This window comes from Carcharhinus amblyrhynchos, chromosome 1 (genome assembly GCF_965287045.1).
Source record: "Carcharhinus amblyrhynchos chromosome 1, sCarAmb.v2.hapA, whole genome shotgun sequence".
In the NCBI taxonomy this organism is placed as follows: Eukaryota; Metazoa; Chordata; class Chondrichthyes; order Carcharhiniformes; family Carcharhinidae; genus Carcharhinus; species Carcharhinus amblyrhynchos.
Genome location: NC_137324.1, coordinates 80,986,383 through 81,001,490, shown reverse-complemented (window position 1 = coordinate 81,001,490; position 15,108 = coordinate 80,986,383). Strand labels below are relative to the sequence as shown.

General features: G+C 40.4%; 1 protein-coding gene across 12 annotated transcripts in view; it reads right to left on the bottom strand.

Annotated features, from left to right (window-relative positions):
* fryl (furry homolog, like) overlaps positions 1-15,108 on the bottom strand; it is a 474,495-nt gene that overhangs the window by 254,229 nt on the left and 205,158 nt on the right. For all 12 annotated transcript variants that reach the window (XR_013886541.1, XM_080187850.1, XM_080187842.1 and 9 more), the window contains 3 exons: positions 12,894-13,033; positions 6,911-7,007; positions 4,725-4,804 (listed from right to left, as the gene is read on the bottom strand). Coding sequence is in view for 11 of the 12 variants with exons in the window: in XM_080187850.1 (XP_080043976.1) it covers positions 4,725-4,804; positions 6,911-7,007; positions 12,894-13,033 (317 nt within the window). In the remaining variant the exon portion in view is untranslated. The remainder of the gene's footprint in view (positions 1-4,724; positions 4,805-6,910; positions 7,008-12,893; positions 13,034-15,108) is intronic.

The following is a 15,108-nucleotide window of genomic DNA, read 5'->3' as shown; positions in this document are numbered from 1 at the left end:
ATACTGGACGATGAAAGGGGCTCTTCATGCATGAAACGTGAAGGTGGGAATGAGCAGCTATATCTAGAATACTTAGCATAAAATCCTGAAAATTGTTACAATTAGCAACCATGAGATTAATACTTTCAAGATCCAGTTTCTTCAACCTCTTCACACCCAGAACTTTTGCTTAAGAATCTGAATCCTCCCCATATCATTGGCATTGACATGAACAAATACTTAAGTAGTTTGCCCCACTCCACTGACAGTTTCTGTAGCTGTTCTGTATGTTTCTTATTTGGAAAACAACATAGAATCCAGTCACAATCATAGACAGCAAAAGAAAGAAAATAGACACCATCACAGAAAATTTGTTTATAAATAAAAACATGTCATATTCCACTGGGGAGAAAATTTTCAAATTAAGTGAATCATGCAATCCTGGGGTGCGGTCAAAACAATTAACTCAGAATTTTCATTCCCAACTGCCAATGACTAATTCCTGCAAACAAGGGTGCACATTGGCAATTCTGGGCTTAAATGCAATGCTCAGAAAAGGAAGAGAAGAAAATAAGAGAAATAAGCTTTAGTGACTGTGGAAATTACATACTTAGAATCAGATTCACGTGTACTGAGAATACCGAAATACTTCAAAATATAAATATGAAGCCCAGTTAAATACCTGAATGAAATTTGCACCTAAAGTGCAAATGTAACAAGAACAGCATCTTTCACACACTGCCCAGTCTGCTGTACATCTGAATGTTTCCCATCAGCCCCCATCAAATTAAATCTGTTTATATCACATTACAAACAAAACTAACAAGCACGGGATAACCTGCCTGATGCAGACCTGTCACAGCCAAAATGTGATATTTACAATAGCCCTGGCTTAACCTGTAGCAGAACAGATCCTTAATCTGCATGAGAAAATAAACTGTTCAGGCTTATGGTAATCATTTGTCAATTTCAAATATGCCTTTCAAAATACTCTGCTTGGACCAAGGATAAAATCTTTAATCTGGCAACCTTACAACCTCCAAACACAAGAAAAGTGGAATTAAGAGTCAATAACCAAGGGAAAAGTTTTACTCAATCATTAACAAAACACTTTCATATAAAATAATATGTACACACAATGCAAATAATAGGTCAGAAGAAAAATTGAATAAATGCCTCAGGTAAAGTGATCTTTCATCATAAGTTCTAATGAAAGCTAACTCAATCTGAAATGTTAACTCTGTTTTTCTCTCCAGATGCTGAGGTTTTCCAGAACTTTTGCTTTTATTTCAGATTTCCAACATAGAACAGAATCATATAATTGCTACAACACAGAAAAAGGCCATTTGGCTCAATGAACTGACATAGCTCTGATCCTGCAGTATGCAATTTCATACAAACATATGAATCAGGAGTAGGCCATTCGGCCTTCTTCTCGTCTCAGTCTTAAGCAGGAGACCCCTAGTTCTAGTCTTCTCCGCAAGAGGAAACATAATTTCAGCATCCAACCTGTCAAGTGCTTTTAAGATCTTATACATTTCCATAAGATTACCTTACATTCTTCTAAACTCCAATAGGCATAGGTCCAGCTTGTACAACCTATCCTCGTAAGATAAACCCCCAACCTAGGTATCAGTTGAGTGAACCTTCTGCAAACTACTTCTAACAAGGAGAACGGCAAACTGTTCAAATAGAGATCAAAACCGAACACAGGGTGGCATGGTGACGAGCACTGCTACCTCACAGCGCCACGGACCTGGGTTTCATTCCTGTGTGGACTTGGCACTTTCTATCCATGTCAACGTGGACTTCCTCCAGGTGCTCTGATTTCCTCCCACAGTCCAAAGATGTGCAGGTTTGGTGGATTGGCCAAGCTAAATTATCCCTTGGTGTCCAAAGATGTGTAGTATTAGCCAAGGTAAATGCATGGGATTATGGGAAGGACCTAGTTAAGATGCTCTTTTGGAGCATCAGTGCAGACCCCAATGAGCAGAATGGCCTCCTTCTGCAATCTAAGACTTCAATGCATTCTCATCAATGCCTTTTACAACTATAGCAAAACATCTCTACTTTTATATTTGATTCCCCATATATATTAAATAACAACACCCCATTTGCTTTTCTAATCACTTATTGTTCCTGCATACTAACTTCCTGTGATTGATATACCAGAACATCCAAATCTCTCTGTACCACTGAGTTCTGCAAATCTCTCTCCATTTAAATAATACGTTGATTTTTTATTCTTCCTGCGAGACCGGATAAGTTTACATCTTGTCACATTAAATTCCATCTAGCAATTTTTTTCCCCCACTCACTTAACCTATCTATGTCTCATCACAATTACTTTCCTATCTATCTTTAGGTCATTAGGAAATTCAGCAATATATTTTATCCCTTCATTCAATTCATTGATATAAATTGCAAATAGTTGAGGCCCGAGCACTGATCCCTATTGCATGCCACTCGTCACATCTTGCCAACCTGAAAATTACCCATTTACGCCTCCTATTGTGTGTGGGGTTATGGAAAGGACCTGAAAATTTCCATTTATCCCTCTGCTAACCAATCTTCTATTCATATTAGTATGTCGCTCTCTACACCACAAGTTCCTATTTTGTGCCATAACCTTTGATATGGCATCTTGTGAAATGCCTTCTGAAAATCTAAGTACATCACATGCACAGATTTTCCTTTTAATTATATTGCTTGTTACTTCCTCAAAGAACTCTAATAAATTAGTCAAACATAATTTCCCCTTCTCAAAATCATGCTGACACTGCTTGATTGCATTGAGATTTTCCAAGTGCCCCGCTATAACATTCTTAATGATAGGTTCCAGAAGTTTCTCTATGACATGTTAAGCTAACCAGTCTGTCGTTTCTTGTTCAACAACAACAAAAAAGAAAATGCTGGAAAATCTCAGCAGGTCTGGCAGCATCTATGGAGAGAGAGTAGAGCTAACGGTCAGCCAGACTCAAAATGTTAGTTCTATTCTTTGTCTACAAATGCTGCCAGATCTGCTGAGATTTTCGAGAATTTTCTGTTTTTGTTTCAGATTCCAGCCTTATCAATGCCCTATACAATTGCAATAAAACATCTCTATTCCTATACTTAAGTCGTATCGTTATGAAGGCTAACATACCATTTGCCTTCTTTACTGCCTGCAATCTAAGGTTTCATTGAATATCCACCTATTCAAGTAATAATTTGTCTTCCTATTATTGTGATCAAAGTGGATAACCTCACAGTTATCTACAGTATACTGCATCTATAATGCATATGCCCACGCACTCAACGTGTCCAAATCATGCTGAAGTATCTTTGCACCCTCCTCACAGCTCACCCTTCCACCATCTTTGAATCATCTGCAAATTTGGAAATAATACATTTATTTCCTTCTTCCAAATTATTAATATATAATGTGAACAGCTGGGGTCCTAGCACAGATTTCTGCGGTACCCCATTGCCTGCCAATCAGTTATGCCAACTCTTTGTTTCCAATCTGCTAACCCAGATTTCTAATCATCTCAAGACATTACCTGAATCCCTTAACTTTACATAGTAGTCTGTTACGTGGGATTGTGATTGGTGCAGGCTTGATCAGCCGTATGGCCTCCTTCTACACTGTAGGATTCTTTGATTCAATGTGAAACCTTGTCGAAAGCCTTCTGAAAGTCTAAATAACTGCATCCACTGGTCCACCTTGGTCAACTCTACAGTTACATCCTCAAAAAATTCCAATACAGTCGTCAAGCATGATTTCCCTTTTGTAAATTCATGTGACTTATCTGATTAATCATGCCTCCTTCCTCTTATTATTCAAACATCAATTCCACCTGCTATATTGGTCAGTGAGGAGAACAGCTTTCTGCTATACTGTTCTAGTGATTCACTGATTACTTCTTTCAGAGGCGCATCTTTCTTCTTCAACAGAAGAGTACTACAAATGCAAGAAATCTGAAATAAGAACAGAAAATGCTTGAAAAACACAACAGGTTTGGCAGAATTTGTGCAAAGAAACAAAGTCGACTTTTCAGCTCAATGATCTTTCAATCAGAACTGACAGACAAGTCAGATTTAGTTTGAGATCAGATATGGACAGTGATTTTCTGATGAAAGATCATCGACCTGAAGCTTTAACTCGATTTCTCTCCACAGATGCTGCCTGACCTGCTGACTTTTTTTTCCCCAGCATTTTGTATTATTAATTAAGTTTATAATCCTTTGTCCACAAATTCCTTTAGAGACCTGCTCACCCCATCTCTGAAATGTTGTTAAGCCCCAAATCAGTCACAACTGTTGGTCTGTCAGCTCCAACTTTTCTAGTAATTTTCCTTACTACTTGGTCACAGGTATTTTGGTCAGACATTCCAAAACTATTGAAACCTCTATCTCTCCACCTCTCTGCCCACTTTTAAAAACCTTATTTAAGTTTATTTATTGCACCAAATTTTTAGCGACTCCTCCCAATTTCCTTTCGTAATTCCGTATTTGTTCCCTAATTCACCTCTCTGAGAAGGGCCTTGAAACATTTTGTTAACTAGTAAATGACATTGTAATTGAATGGTTATTAACTAAGGGAACACTATTCACTACAGAATTCCACACATCAGTTAAAGATTAATTGAACTTGCGTGGGTAATGAGAGTTTGACATCGAATATTGGCAAAGCAGTACATTTCAGCAAGCAGCCACAGACTTGTACATAAAACACTTACTGTGAAGGCAGAAAGCCAACTTACCCTTCCCTGTGTTTAAAGTGCTTAAAAGCCAAGTTCAGAACTTCATGTACTAAAGCATCTGGCACTGGATGAAGAGGAATCTGTAAAGCAATCAACTCATCAGCATTATTACGGAATGTATGTTTCTAAACTGTAGGTAATCCAGGTAGCATGTTTCTCTGCTACATGGACGAGTGAAAATGTACTTTCTCCATCCCCTTACAAATCATAACTGCTATGCTTCAGTGAGTTTAAGACTTTACAAAAAAAAATTATTCCACCCTAATCCCTCATATTTCCTTAACAAAATGTAACAGTATAATTTCACCCCACCTCTTCTAAGCATCAGCATTTTATACCTTTCTATTTCAAATGTAGATACAAGTAAAAGGCACTTTTTTTTGTTAACAGTATGTGAAGAAAGGAGGTGATGGGTTTGTGGTATTATCAGTAGACTATTAATCTGGAAACTCAGCTCATGTTCTGGGGACCTAGGTTTGAATCCCACCATAGCAAATGGTGGAATTTCAATTCAATAAAAAAAATCTATAAGTAAGAATCTACTGATGAACTTGAAATTGTTGTTGATTGTCAGAAAAACCCATCTGGTTCATAATGTTCTCTAAGGAAGGAAATCTGCCATCCTTTCCAAAGTTGGCCTAAATGTCACTCCAGAGCCATAGCAATGTGGTTAACTCTCAACTGCCCTCAGAAATGGCCCAGTCTAAGGCAACTAGAGATGGGCAATAAATACTGGCCAACCAACAACACCCATGTCCCAAGAATGAACAAAGAAATGTGGATATTGTTAGACAGATCAGCATTATTGATGATGCCAAATTGCCCTCAAAAAAGTGGTGCTGAACTGCCTTGTTGAACCGCTGCAATCCATGTGGTGCAGGTACAACCACAGTGCTGTTAAAGAGGGAGTTTCAGGATTTGAACACAACAACAGTGAAGGAATTGCAATTTATATTCCCAAGTAAAGGTTAGTGAGTGGTTTGGAGGGCATCTTGGTGGTGGTCTTCTCATGCATCCATTGCCCTGGTCCTTCTAGATGGGAGAGATTGTGGGTTTGGAAGATGCTCTCTAAGAAGACTGGTGAGTTCCTGTGATGCACCTTTTAGATGGTACACACTGCTGCCACCACATGTCAGAGGAGGAGAAGTGAATGTTTGTTCAGGATGGTGGAATGCTTCCTCAGTGTTGTTGAAGCTTCACTCATCCAGGCAAGTATTCCATCACATTTCTGACTTATACCTAGTTGATATGTTTTTGGGAGGCAGGATATGAATTAATCGCCGCAGGATTCTGTCTGTGAAAGTATTGCTATTTGATTTAATATTAAGTATGTATTATACACACATTTTGGAATAAATGAAAGATAGCAATATACAGAAAAACACATGATTGGAAAAGATGAAATCTTATTCCCACAAATGTAAACATTTTTGCTTAGGTTGGTTATCATTTTGATTATTTATTTCCCCCCCAAAATTTTGGCCATTAATTTAAAAAAATGAATAATTAAAATATCCATAATCATTCCTTAATGTTGGTACCTAATTTTGCAGAAATAAAAAGTGAGATGCAACTTTTATGATGAACACTACTGGTATGGAAGCAACAACTTTTATTTGCATAATATCTTCATCACAGAAGAACAACCCAAAACGATTCAGAAAAAAATTGATATCAAGTGGAAAATATTACGAGGGTTGACCAAAAGTTTGGGCAGGGTTTTATGAAGGGTCTTCAAAGGAGGAAGACAGGTGCAGAGGCAAAGAGGTTTAGGAAGCAAATCAAGAGTTTAGGACCAGGATAGCCAAAGACTGGTGGGTGATTTAACATGGAGTCATCAAGGAGTCATAAAATAGAGCGCTTCTGAGTCTTTTGGATTCTGTAGCCATGGAACGTTTTAGAAACATGGTTCACCCACAATGATGCTATTATCCATGGTTAATATTAACAAGTCACTTATTTAAACACACTCATCTTCCTTCTCTGCCATATCCAGTAAGTTACTTATTCCACAGATTTTATATAGATCAGATTGTGCTCTAGGTTGTTTTCATAACGGACCCTTTCTACATGTCTACATGGGCATGTCTTTAGTCTAAATGGCCTTCTGCGGTGGAGGTGAAGCTAGAGTGTAAACACAATGTATTAAAAATGGCAGCTGAATTGGCTAAACAAAACTAGCTTACCTGTTTTAAAACTTCTATTAAAACTAAACAGAAAATGAAATCTATAGCTAAGTCTCTTCTCTCAAGCAGATAATCTCTATCACGATGTTGTTCATCCCTAAAAAAAGAGAAAAACAAATTAGTGAAATATCAAATCAACAATTGCTGATTTTTCACAATTCTGCTTTACAGATATTGAAAATACTTGCACTTGGTGTGTTTCATGCTTCTGTACATGGACTGACTAATCAATTGCAATTATTTAATTTTAATAATTATTGCAAAGTGGACTCTCATTAGAATTAATTGCCGAGGAGATTTCCAGGAAAACCCTTTGACACCTTGGCAAGCAGATTCCAAGGTTAGTGGCAAGTGCTGGCATTCCATTTCTGAAGGGGGAAAACATGCCAGGCTCCAAGGAACATAAGAACATAAGAACATAAGAAATAGGAGCAGGAGTAGGCCATCTAGCCCTTCGAGCCTGCCCCGCCATTCAATAAGATCATGGCTGATCTGTTGTGGCTCAGTTCCACTTTCCCGCCCTCTCCCCATAACCCTTAATCTCCTCTCTTATCAAGAACCCATCAACCCGCTTCTTAAAAATATTTAGCGAGGCAGCCTCCACCACCTCAACGGGCAGAGAATTCCAGAGATTCACCACCCTTTGAGTGAAGAAGTTCCTCCTCAACTCCGTTCTAAACCGCCTCCCCTTTATCTTGAGGCTGTGCCCCCTAGTCCTACTGTCTTTTTTGAGCGGGAAGAGTCTTTCCACCTCTATCCTATCCATCCCATTCATCATCTTATACGTCTCAATGAGATCTCCCCTCATTCTTCTAAACTCTAACGAGAACAAGCCTAGTTTATTCAGCCTCTCCTCATAGCTCAATCCCCTCAACTCCGGTATCAGCCTAGTAAACCTCCTCTGCGCTCCCTCCAGGGCCAAAATATCCTTGCGCAGGTGCGGCGCCCAAAACTGCACACAGTACTCCAGCTGCAGCCTCACCAATGCCCTATACAGCTGCAGCAAGACCTCCCTACTTTTATATTCAATCCCCCTCACTATGAAGGCCAGCATCCCATTCACCTTCCTGACCACCTGCTGCACCTGCAAGCTGGGTTTTTGCGACTCATGCACAAGGACCCCGAGGTCCCTCTGCACCGTCACCTGCAGCAGTTTTTCGCCCCGTAAGTAATAGTCCTTCCTACCATTCTTCCTACCAAAGTGGACCACCTCACACTTGCCAACATTAAATTCCATTTGCCATTTCCTGGCCCATTCGCCCAGCCTATCTAGATCCTTCTGCAGACTCTCCACACCCTCCGCACAATTTGCCTTTCCCCCAATCTTGGTGTCATCAGCAAATTTCGACACCCTGCACTCGGTTCCCTCCTCCAGATCATCTATATAAATGGTAAATAGCTGAGGCCCCAGCACCGACCCCTGGGGCACCCCACTAGTCACCAACCGCCAATCCGAATAGCACCCATTGACCCCCACTCTCTGCCTCCTATTTGACAACCAATCCTCTATCCACGCTAACACCCTACCCCCAACTCCATGTCCCCTGACCTTCTGCAATAACCTCTTGTGACTTCTAATGAGTAGGACTAAATAGGTTGCTCTTGTTGAGAGTTGGCACGGGCTTGATGGGCCAAACAGCCTCCTTCTCGGTTGTAACCATCCTACGGTTCCCCCACAAATCCTGCTTCCCTAGAAGGAAACTCTAACCCAATTCACTTACAACTGTACTTTCAAAACCCCAACTGTTTAGCTTCTGATTCCAAATTCAGTGCATTTCTGTGGCTGTTTATGTGCTCAATCACATCTTCACCTCCATCTTTAACGCCACAGTCCCTAGTAAAACCATTATTTTTTATCATCTTGGCCATTCTAGCAGCATAACCTTCAATTCCAATTTCTTAAGACCTAGGGACAGATACAGAGGACATCTGGTTCAGCCATTCATCACCAGTTTTAGCTGGGCCATATAAAGCACTATTGGATCCTCTGTATGTCAAAAATGCTCAGAATTCCGGGAATCTCCTTGAATGCAAACATAATGCGTACCTTCTTTTGCCCACTGCAAATTATCTTCTTGAACCCCTCTGCCCATCCTCCAACTTCACCAACAAGTGTGAGGATATTAATGATTTACTTTGGATAATGGCCCTCTTTCCTTTAAATGTCCCATATTACACCTGCCTCAAAAAAGCCAACCTCTGAAATCACCATTTTTGCAAATGACAGTCCCATCTGCAACCTCCCTTTTCTCTTCAAAGTCCTCAATCGTGTTGGTACCTCCAAAATCTATGCCCATTTTCTCCAGATCTCCAGAATCAAATGCGGCTAACCATGATTCAGTCCCTGACACAATGCTTTTATCAAAGTCACAAATTACACCCTATGCATTTATGGCAAAGGTAAACTGTTCCTTCTCCTGTCTTCAGCCTTTGACACAGATGACCACACCATCCTCCTAACTGTGGCCAATGCATCATTTGTAATGACCTCGCCATATCCCCACATCCTACATTCTAAATCTCATTTGCCCACCACCACCACTGAGCTTGCTGATGTTGGCTCACAGTTAATCAATGACTCAATTTTAAAATCCTTTTTTTCCTTGTTTTCAAATCCTTCCATGGCCTCACTCTTCTTTCTCTCTATCTTCAGCCCACAAGTCTCCAAAACAACTGCTCTCCTCCAATCCCAGCCTCCTCAACATTTTCATTTTAATTGCTCCATCATGGATGCAAATGCCTTTAGATTCCAAGTTTATGGACGAGAAGGGATTGGTTTAGGTTAGTGGGTCATTGTTTTGTAACTGGTCGGTGCAACATCGTGGGCCGAAGGGCCTGTTCTGCGCTGTAATGTTCTATGTTCTAAGACCCAAAGCCCTGGAATTCTCTCCCTAAATCTCCCTTTTCTCCTTAAAACTAAGCTCTCTTCCCAATCTTCTAGTTTTCTGCCTTAGTATCTTGAAATGCGTGACAAACGTTTGCTTTAGAATGGTTCTGTGAAGCATAGTAAAAAGTCTGACAACACCAGGTTTTAGTCCAACCGATTTATTTGATAGTAAACTCACAAGCTTTCGAGGGGACTCCCTCTTCATCAGGTGAATGGAGAGTTCCTCGAAAGCTTGTGAGTTTACTATCGAATAAATCGGTTGGACTAAAACCTGGTGTTGTCAGACTTTTTACTGTGTTTACCCCAGCCCAACGCCAGCACATCCACATCTGTGAAGCATCCCAGGATAATTTACCACATTGAAGATGCTGTATAAATTCAAGCTGCTGTTGTTTCTGTTAGCATAAGAGCAGGTTCTTAATCTTTTTTAACCTTAGACCTTCTGTTTCTATTTACTGTATAATAGTTCACTCCATAATATTGCCATATTAATCTCCCCACTAGCCAAATTTCTCAGCAGAGATCTGTTTATATAACTGAGATACCTCAGAAATAAACCACAGAATCATAGAAAAATTATAGCAAGGATGTTTTATGTAATTCCATACCTTACTTTTATATGCTGATGAAGGGGAGCATTCATATGCCTTCTTTACAATCTCATCTATTTGAACTGTTGCCTTTAGGAACCAGTGTACTTGCACACCAAAATCTCTCACTTCGTCTATCCCTCTTGGCATATTCCCATTTATTATGTAGTCCCTATAATTGTTTGACATCCCTAAATGCATTACCTCACATTTCTCTATGTTAAAATTCATCTGCCACTTTACCACCCACTCCACCAACACATCTAAATTGCACTGGAGATTACAGCTATCCTATACAATATTCACTACTCGACCAATCACTGTGTCATCTGCAAATTTTCCAATCATGATCCCCCCAACATTCATGTCCAAATCATTAATTTATAATATACATACAAACAGCAAGAGCCCCAACACAGAGCCTTGTGGAACACTACTTTAAACAACTTTTCATTCGCAAGGACATCCATCAACCCTTTGTTTCCTGTTACTATCCAGTTTGCCACATTACCCTGTATCCCATGAGCTTTGCTGTAACAAATAAACTAAAATAAATTTTATCCAGTTTACCATGTTACCCTGTCTCCCATGAGCTTTACTTTACCAATAAAGGTAGCTGTATTCAAAGCAATGTGGATTATAATTCATAAAAGGTTACAAAGGAAAAGTTGTTGTTGGGATCATTATTGAAATATTCTGTTACAATAACTACAGGTTATTTAAATAAACAGGGACATTGTTAAAGTAATACTTTCCATTGAAGGTTAAATAATAAGTATCCTTTGAGCAGCCACCCAATTTTGTTGCCGCATGTTTTTTGTGCAAAATGTTTACTAAGTACTCAAGTATTATTACTGTTCGAGGGCAAACTTTTGGAACAAAACTTCACCACAAAAACAACGTTCCCATTTTTCAAAAGAACAGACTTTACAACAAATTATTATTGTCTCTTCTACAATAGAAGAATTTCCAATGGAAAAACATAGGACAGAGCAGCACAGGACTAGTAGTCCAGAGGCCTGCATCCAGAAACATGAGGCAGAATCTTACAATATCCTACTTGCACGGTTTGGATGCTGGGGAGGCAAGTAAAATTTCCCGGGTGGCTTTCCCGATGCTTTCCTGCCAAAAATATTATGATTGAAAGAGGTGGGGTGACCAGCCTGCTCTTGAAATTGAGGTGGTTGTGGCCAGTTAAGGGTCATTTCCTGCCCAGTGCTGAGAGGAGGAGTTCAAGGCAGACAGAAAGCTTCTGCCCTTGACAAAGGATCACCCAGACTCAAAAAATTGCTCTATTTGCTCTCCACAGATACTGTCAGGCCTGCTCATCTTTTCCAGCATTTTCTGGGATTGTTGCAAAATCCCATCGGATTCATTAAAGTCCTTTAGTGAAGGAAATCTTTACCCTGTCTGGTCTGTGGGTAACTCCTGAGAAGGTCTAATAACAAGTCAAGTAAGCCACCCAAGAAATTTTCAAGTAGTATTGAGACTATTGCATCAAATCCATCATTTCTCATACTCCCATTTTAGGAAATGGAGTCTTTAGCAGAGACTGAATGGTTTCTCAGAGACAAAAGGAACAAAAACATAAATTCACCTCATTCTCTTCTAAGGTACTGTTACAAATGTTATTGTAATGAGATGATACATTAATATTACCACAGAACTGGGACTTGACTGTTTACTAACATTTACGGGAGACAACAATAAATACATAAATATGACATTCTTGGGAATTTACATTAAACATTTAATAATATTGTTGTTGAACTAATTTACAAGGTAGTTCCAGTTAAAAATACTGTGTTAAACTTAATATAACATATCGGATTCTGGAAGTGCCCCAGCTGGGTGACATACCTATGTAATCTGGTTGCCTTGGGGGAGAAACTCAAACAGAATCCCAATGAAATAAAGTGACAGGTTTCACACCTTTCCACACTATCCCACATTAGATATTTTTCAGGCTCAGAGGAAAAGTAGATCTGCTGAGAAGTTGCAGAAATGTTTTGTATCAACTGCCAAAAAGGATGCTTGTGAGACTTTGTTTTCCATTCAAAATAAAGGGATGGAATAGACAGGAATTTGGGGGATTTCAGGAACAAGGAGTCGTTTGGAGTGGGCCTGGCATGGGAGGGAAAAGTGAGCCTGCTGTAAAACTGGGAATTGTTTTGGACTTGTTCCAGCAATGTTACTATCGGTCAAAAGTTTGTCACACAGTGAGAGGGGTTGTAAGACCTATTGTGACTGCATCAGTTAGATAATGCAGAAGTACCTTTTTTTAGTTTGTTGTGTGTGGTGACTGTTTGCACCATATTTATTTTACTTTATTTGTTACAGCAAAGTCTCAAAAAATAAAATTTTGTCCATCAGTTTATTTATATTAATCATGCAGGAAATTCATCTTTTTTAAAAAATTATCAATCATAATAGCATAAATTTTTAAAAGCAACCATGGATTGTTTTATGTTCCCTGGCTTTCGGGGAAAAAAGGAAAATAAATTACCCTTTTGATTTTGTACTTGACCGTGGTCTATATTCATAGGATTCATCTTCTGTTCCATTCTGCCGCCTGTACCAATCAAACAAGGTGCGAAGTAGAGAGGGAAGGCAGTGTTCTGCTACTGAGCTCATAGAGCTAATCACCTGCAAAACACAGAATACACAGCTAATCACCTGCAAAACACAGAATACAGAGTACATGAACAAAACAACTTTCAAAACTAAAAACATCCAAAGGTCTATGCTCTTGAAACGACAAAATTAACCATTTTTATTCTCAGCACAATCAAGATCATTTGCCTTGAACCCATAAGATCATAAGATATAGGATCAGAATTAGGCCATTCGGCCTATCAAGTCTGCTCCACCATTCAATCATGGCTGATTTGATTCTCAACTCTTCTCCTGCCTTCTCCCCACAACTCTTGATCCCCTTATTGATTAAATCTATCTCCGTCGTAAAGACACTCAGTGACCTAGCCTCTGCAGCCCTTTGTGGCAATGAGTTCCACAGATTCACCATCCTCTGGCTGAAGAAATTTTAAAGGAGCATCCCTTCACTCCGAAGCCCTCGTATTCTCGTCTCTCCCACTAGCAGAAACATCTTCTCCATGTTCAGTCTATCCAGGTCTCTCAGTATCCTGTAAGTTTCAATTAGATTCCCCCCTCATCCTTCTAAAATCCATCGAGTACAGACCCAGACTCCTCAACTGCTCCTCATATGACAAATCCTTCATTCCCCAACCCAACATGAATCTGCAGTAGTTTCTTTATGCATTAATTTTTTAAATATTTCTCAATGAATACTGAGACAGGCACTCAGGAATCCTCACAGATGGCTTGGAGCCCATTGTAGTACAGGAAGATTTATTTTGAAGTCGAATCATAGAATCATAGAATCCTATAGTGCAGAATTGTTTGATAGAGCAGACGCAACGCGGTTTCGTTAAGGGGAAGTCATGTCTGACGAATTTATTGGAGTTCTATGAGGATGCGTCTAGGGCGGTGGAGAGAGGAGAGCCGGTGGATGTGGTCTTTCTTGATTTTCAGAAGGCGTTTGACAAGGTCCCTCACAAGAGGTTATTACAGAAGGTCAGGGGGCATGGAGTTGGGGGTAGGGTGTTAGCGTGGATAGGGGATTGGCTGTCAAATAGGAGGCAGAGAGTGGGGATCAATGAGTGCTATTCAGATTGGCGGTTGGTGACTAGTGGAGTGCCCCAGGGGTCGGTGCTGGGGCCTCAGCTATTTACCATTTATATAGATGATCTGGAGAAGGGAACCGAGTGTATGGTGTCGAAATTTGCTGATGACACCAAGATTGGTGGAACGGCAAATTGTGCGGAGGGTGTGGAGAGTCTGCAGAAGGATCTAGATAGACTGGGCGAATGGGCCAGGAACTGGCAAATGGAATTTAATGTTGGCAAACGTGAGGTTGTCCACTTTGGTAGGAATAATGGTAGGAAGGACTATTACTTACGTGGCAAAAAACTGCAGCATGCGACGGTGCAGAGGGACCTCGGGGTCCTTGTGCATGAGTCGCAAAAACCCAGCCTGCAGGTGCAGCAGGTGGTCAGGAAGGCTAATGGGATGCTGGCCTTCATAGCGAGGGGAATTGAATATAAAAGTAGGGAGGTCTTGCTGCAGCTGTATAGGGCATTGGTGAGGCCGCAGCTGGAGTACTGTGTGCAGTTTTGGTCACCGCACTTACGCAAGGATATTTTGGCCTTGGAGGGAGTGCAGAGGAGGTTTACTAGGCTGTTACCGGAGTTGAAGGGGTTGAACTATGAGGAGAGGCTGAATAAACTAGGCTTGTTCTCGTTAGAGTTTCGAAGAATGAGGGGAGATCTCATTGAGACATATAAGATGATAAATGGGATGGATAGGATAGAGGTGGAGAGGCTCTTCCTGCTCAGAAAGGATAGTAGGACTAGAGGGCACAGCCTCAAGATAAAGGGGGGGCGGTTTAGAACGGAGTTGAGGAGGAACTTCTCTGGAATTCTCTGCCCGTTGAAGTGGTGGGGGCTGCCTCGCTAAATATTTTTAAGACGCGGGTTGACAGGTTTTTGATAGGCAAGGGGATTAAGGGTTATGGGGAGAGGGCGGGAATGTGGAACTGAGACACGACAGATCAGCCATGATCTTACTGAATGGCGGGGCAGGCTCGAGGGGCTAGATGGCCTACTCCTGCTCCTATTTCTTATGTAGAAGGAGGCCATTTG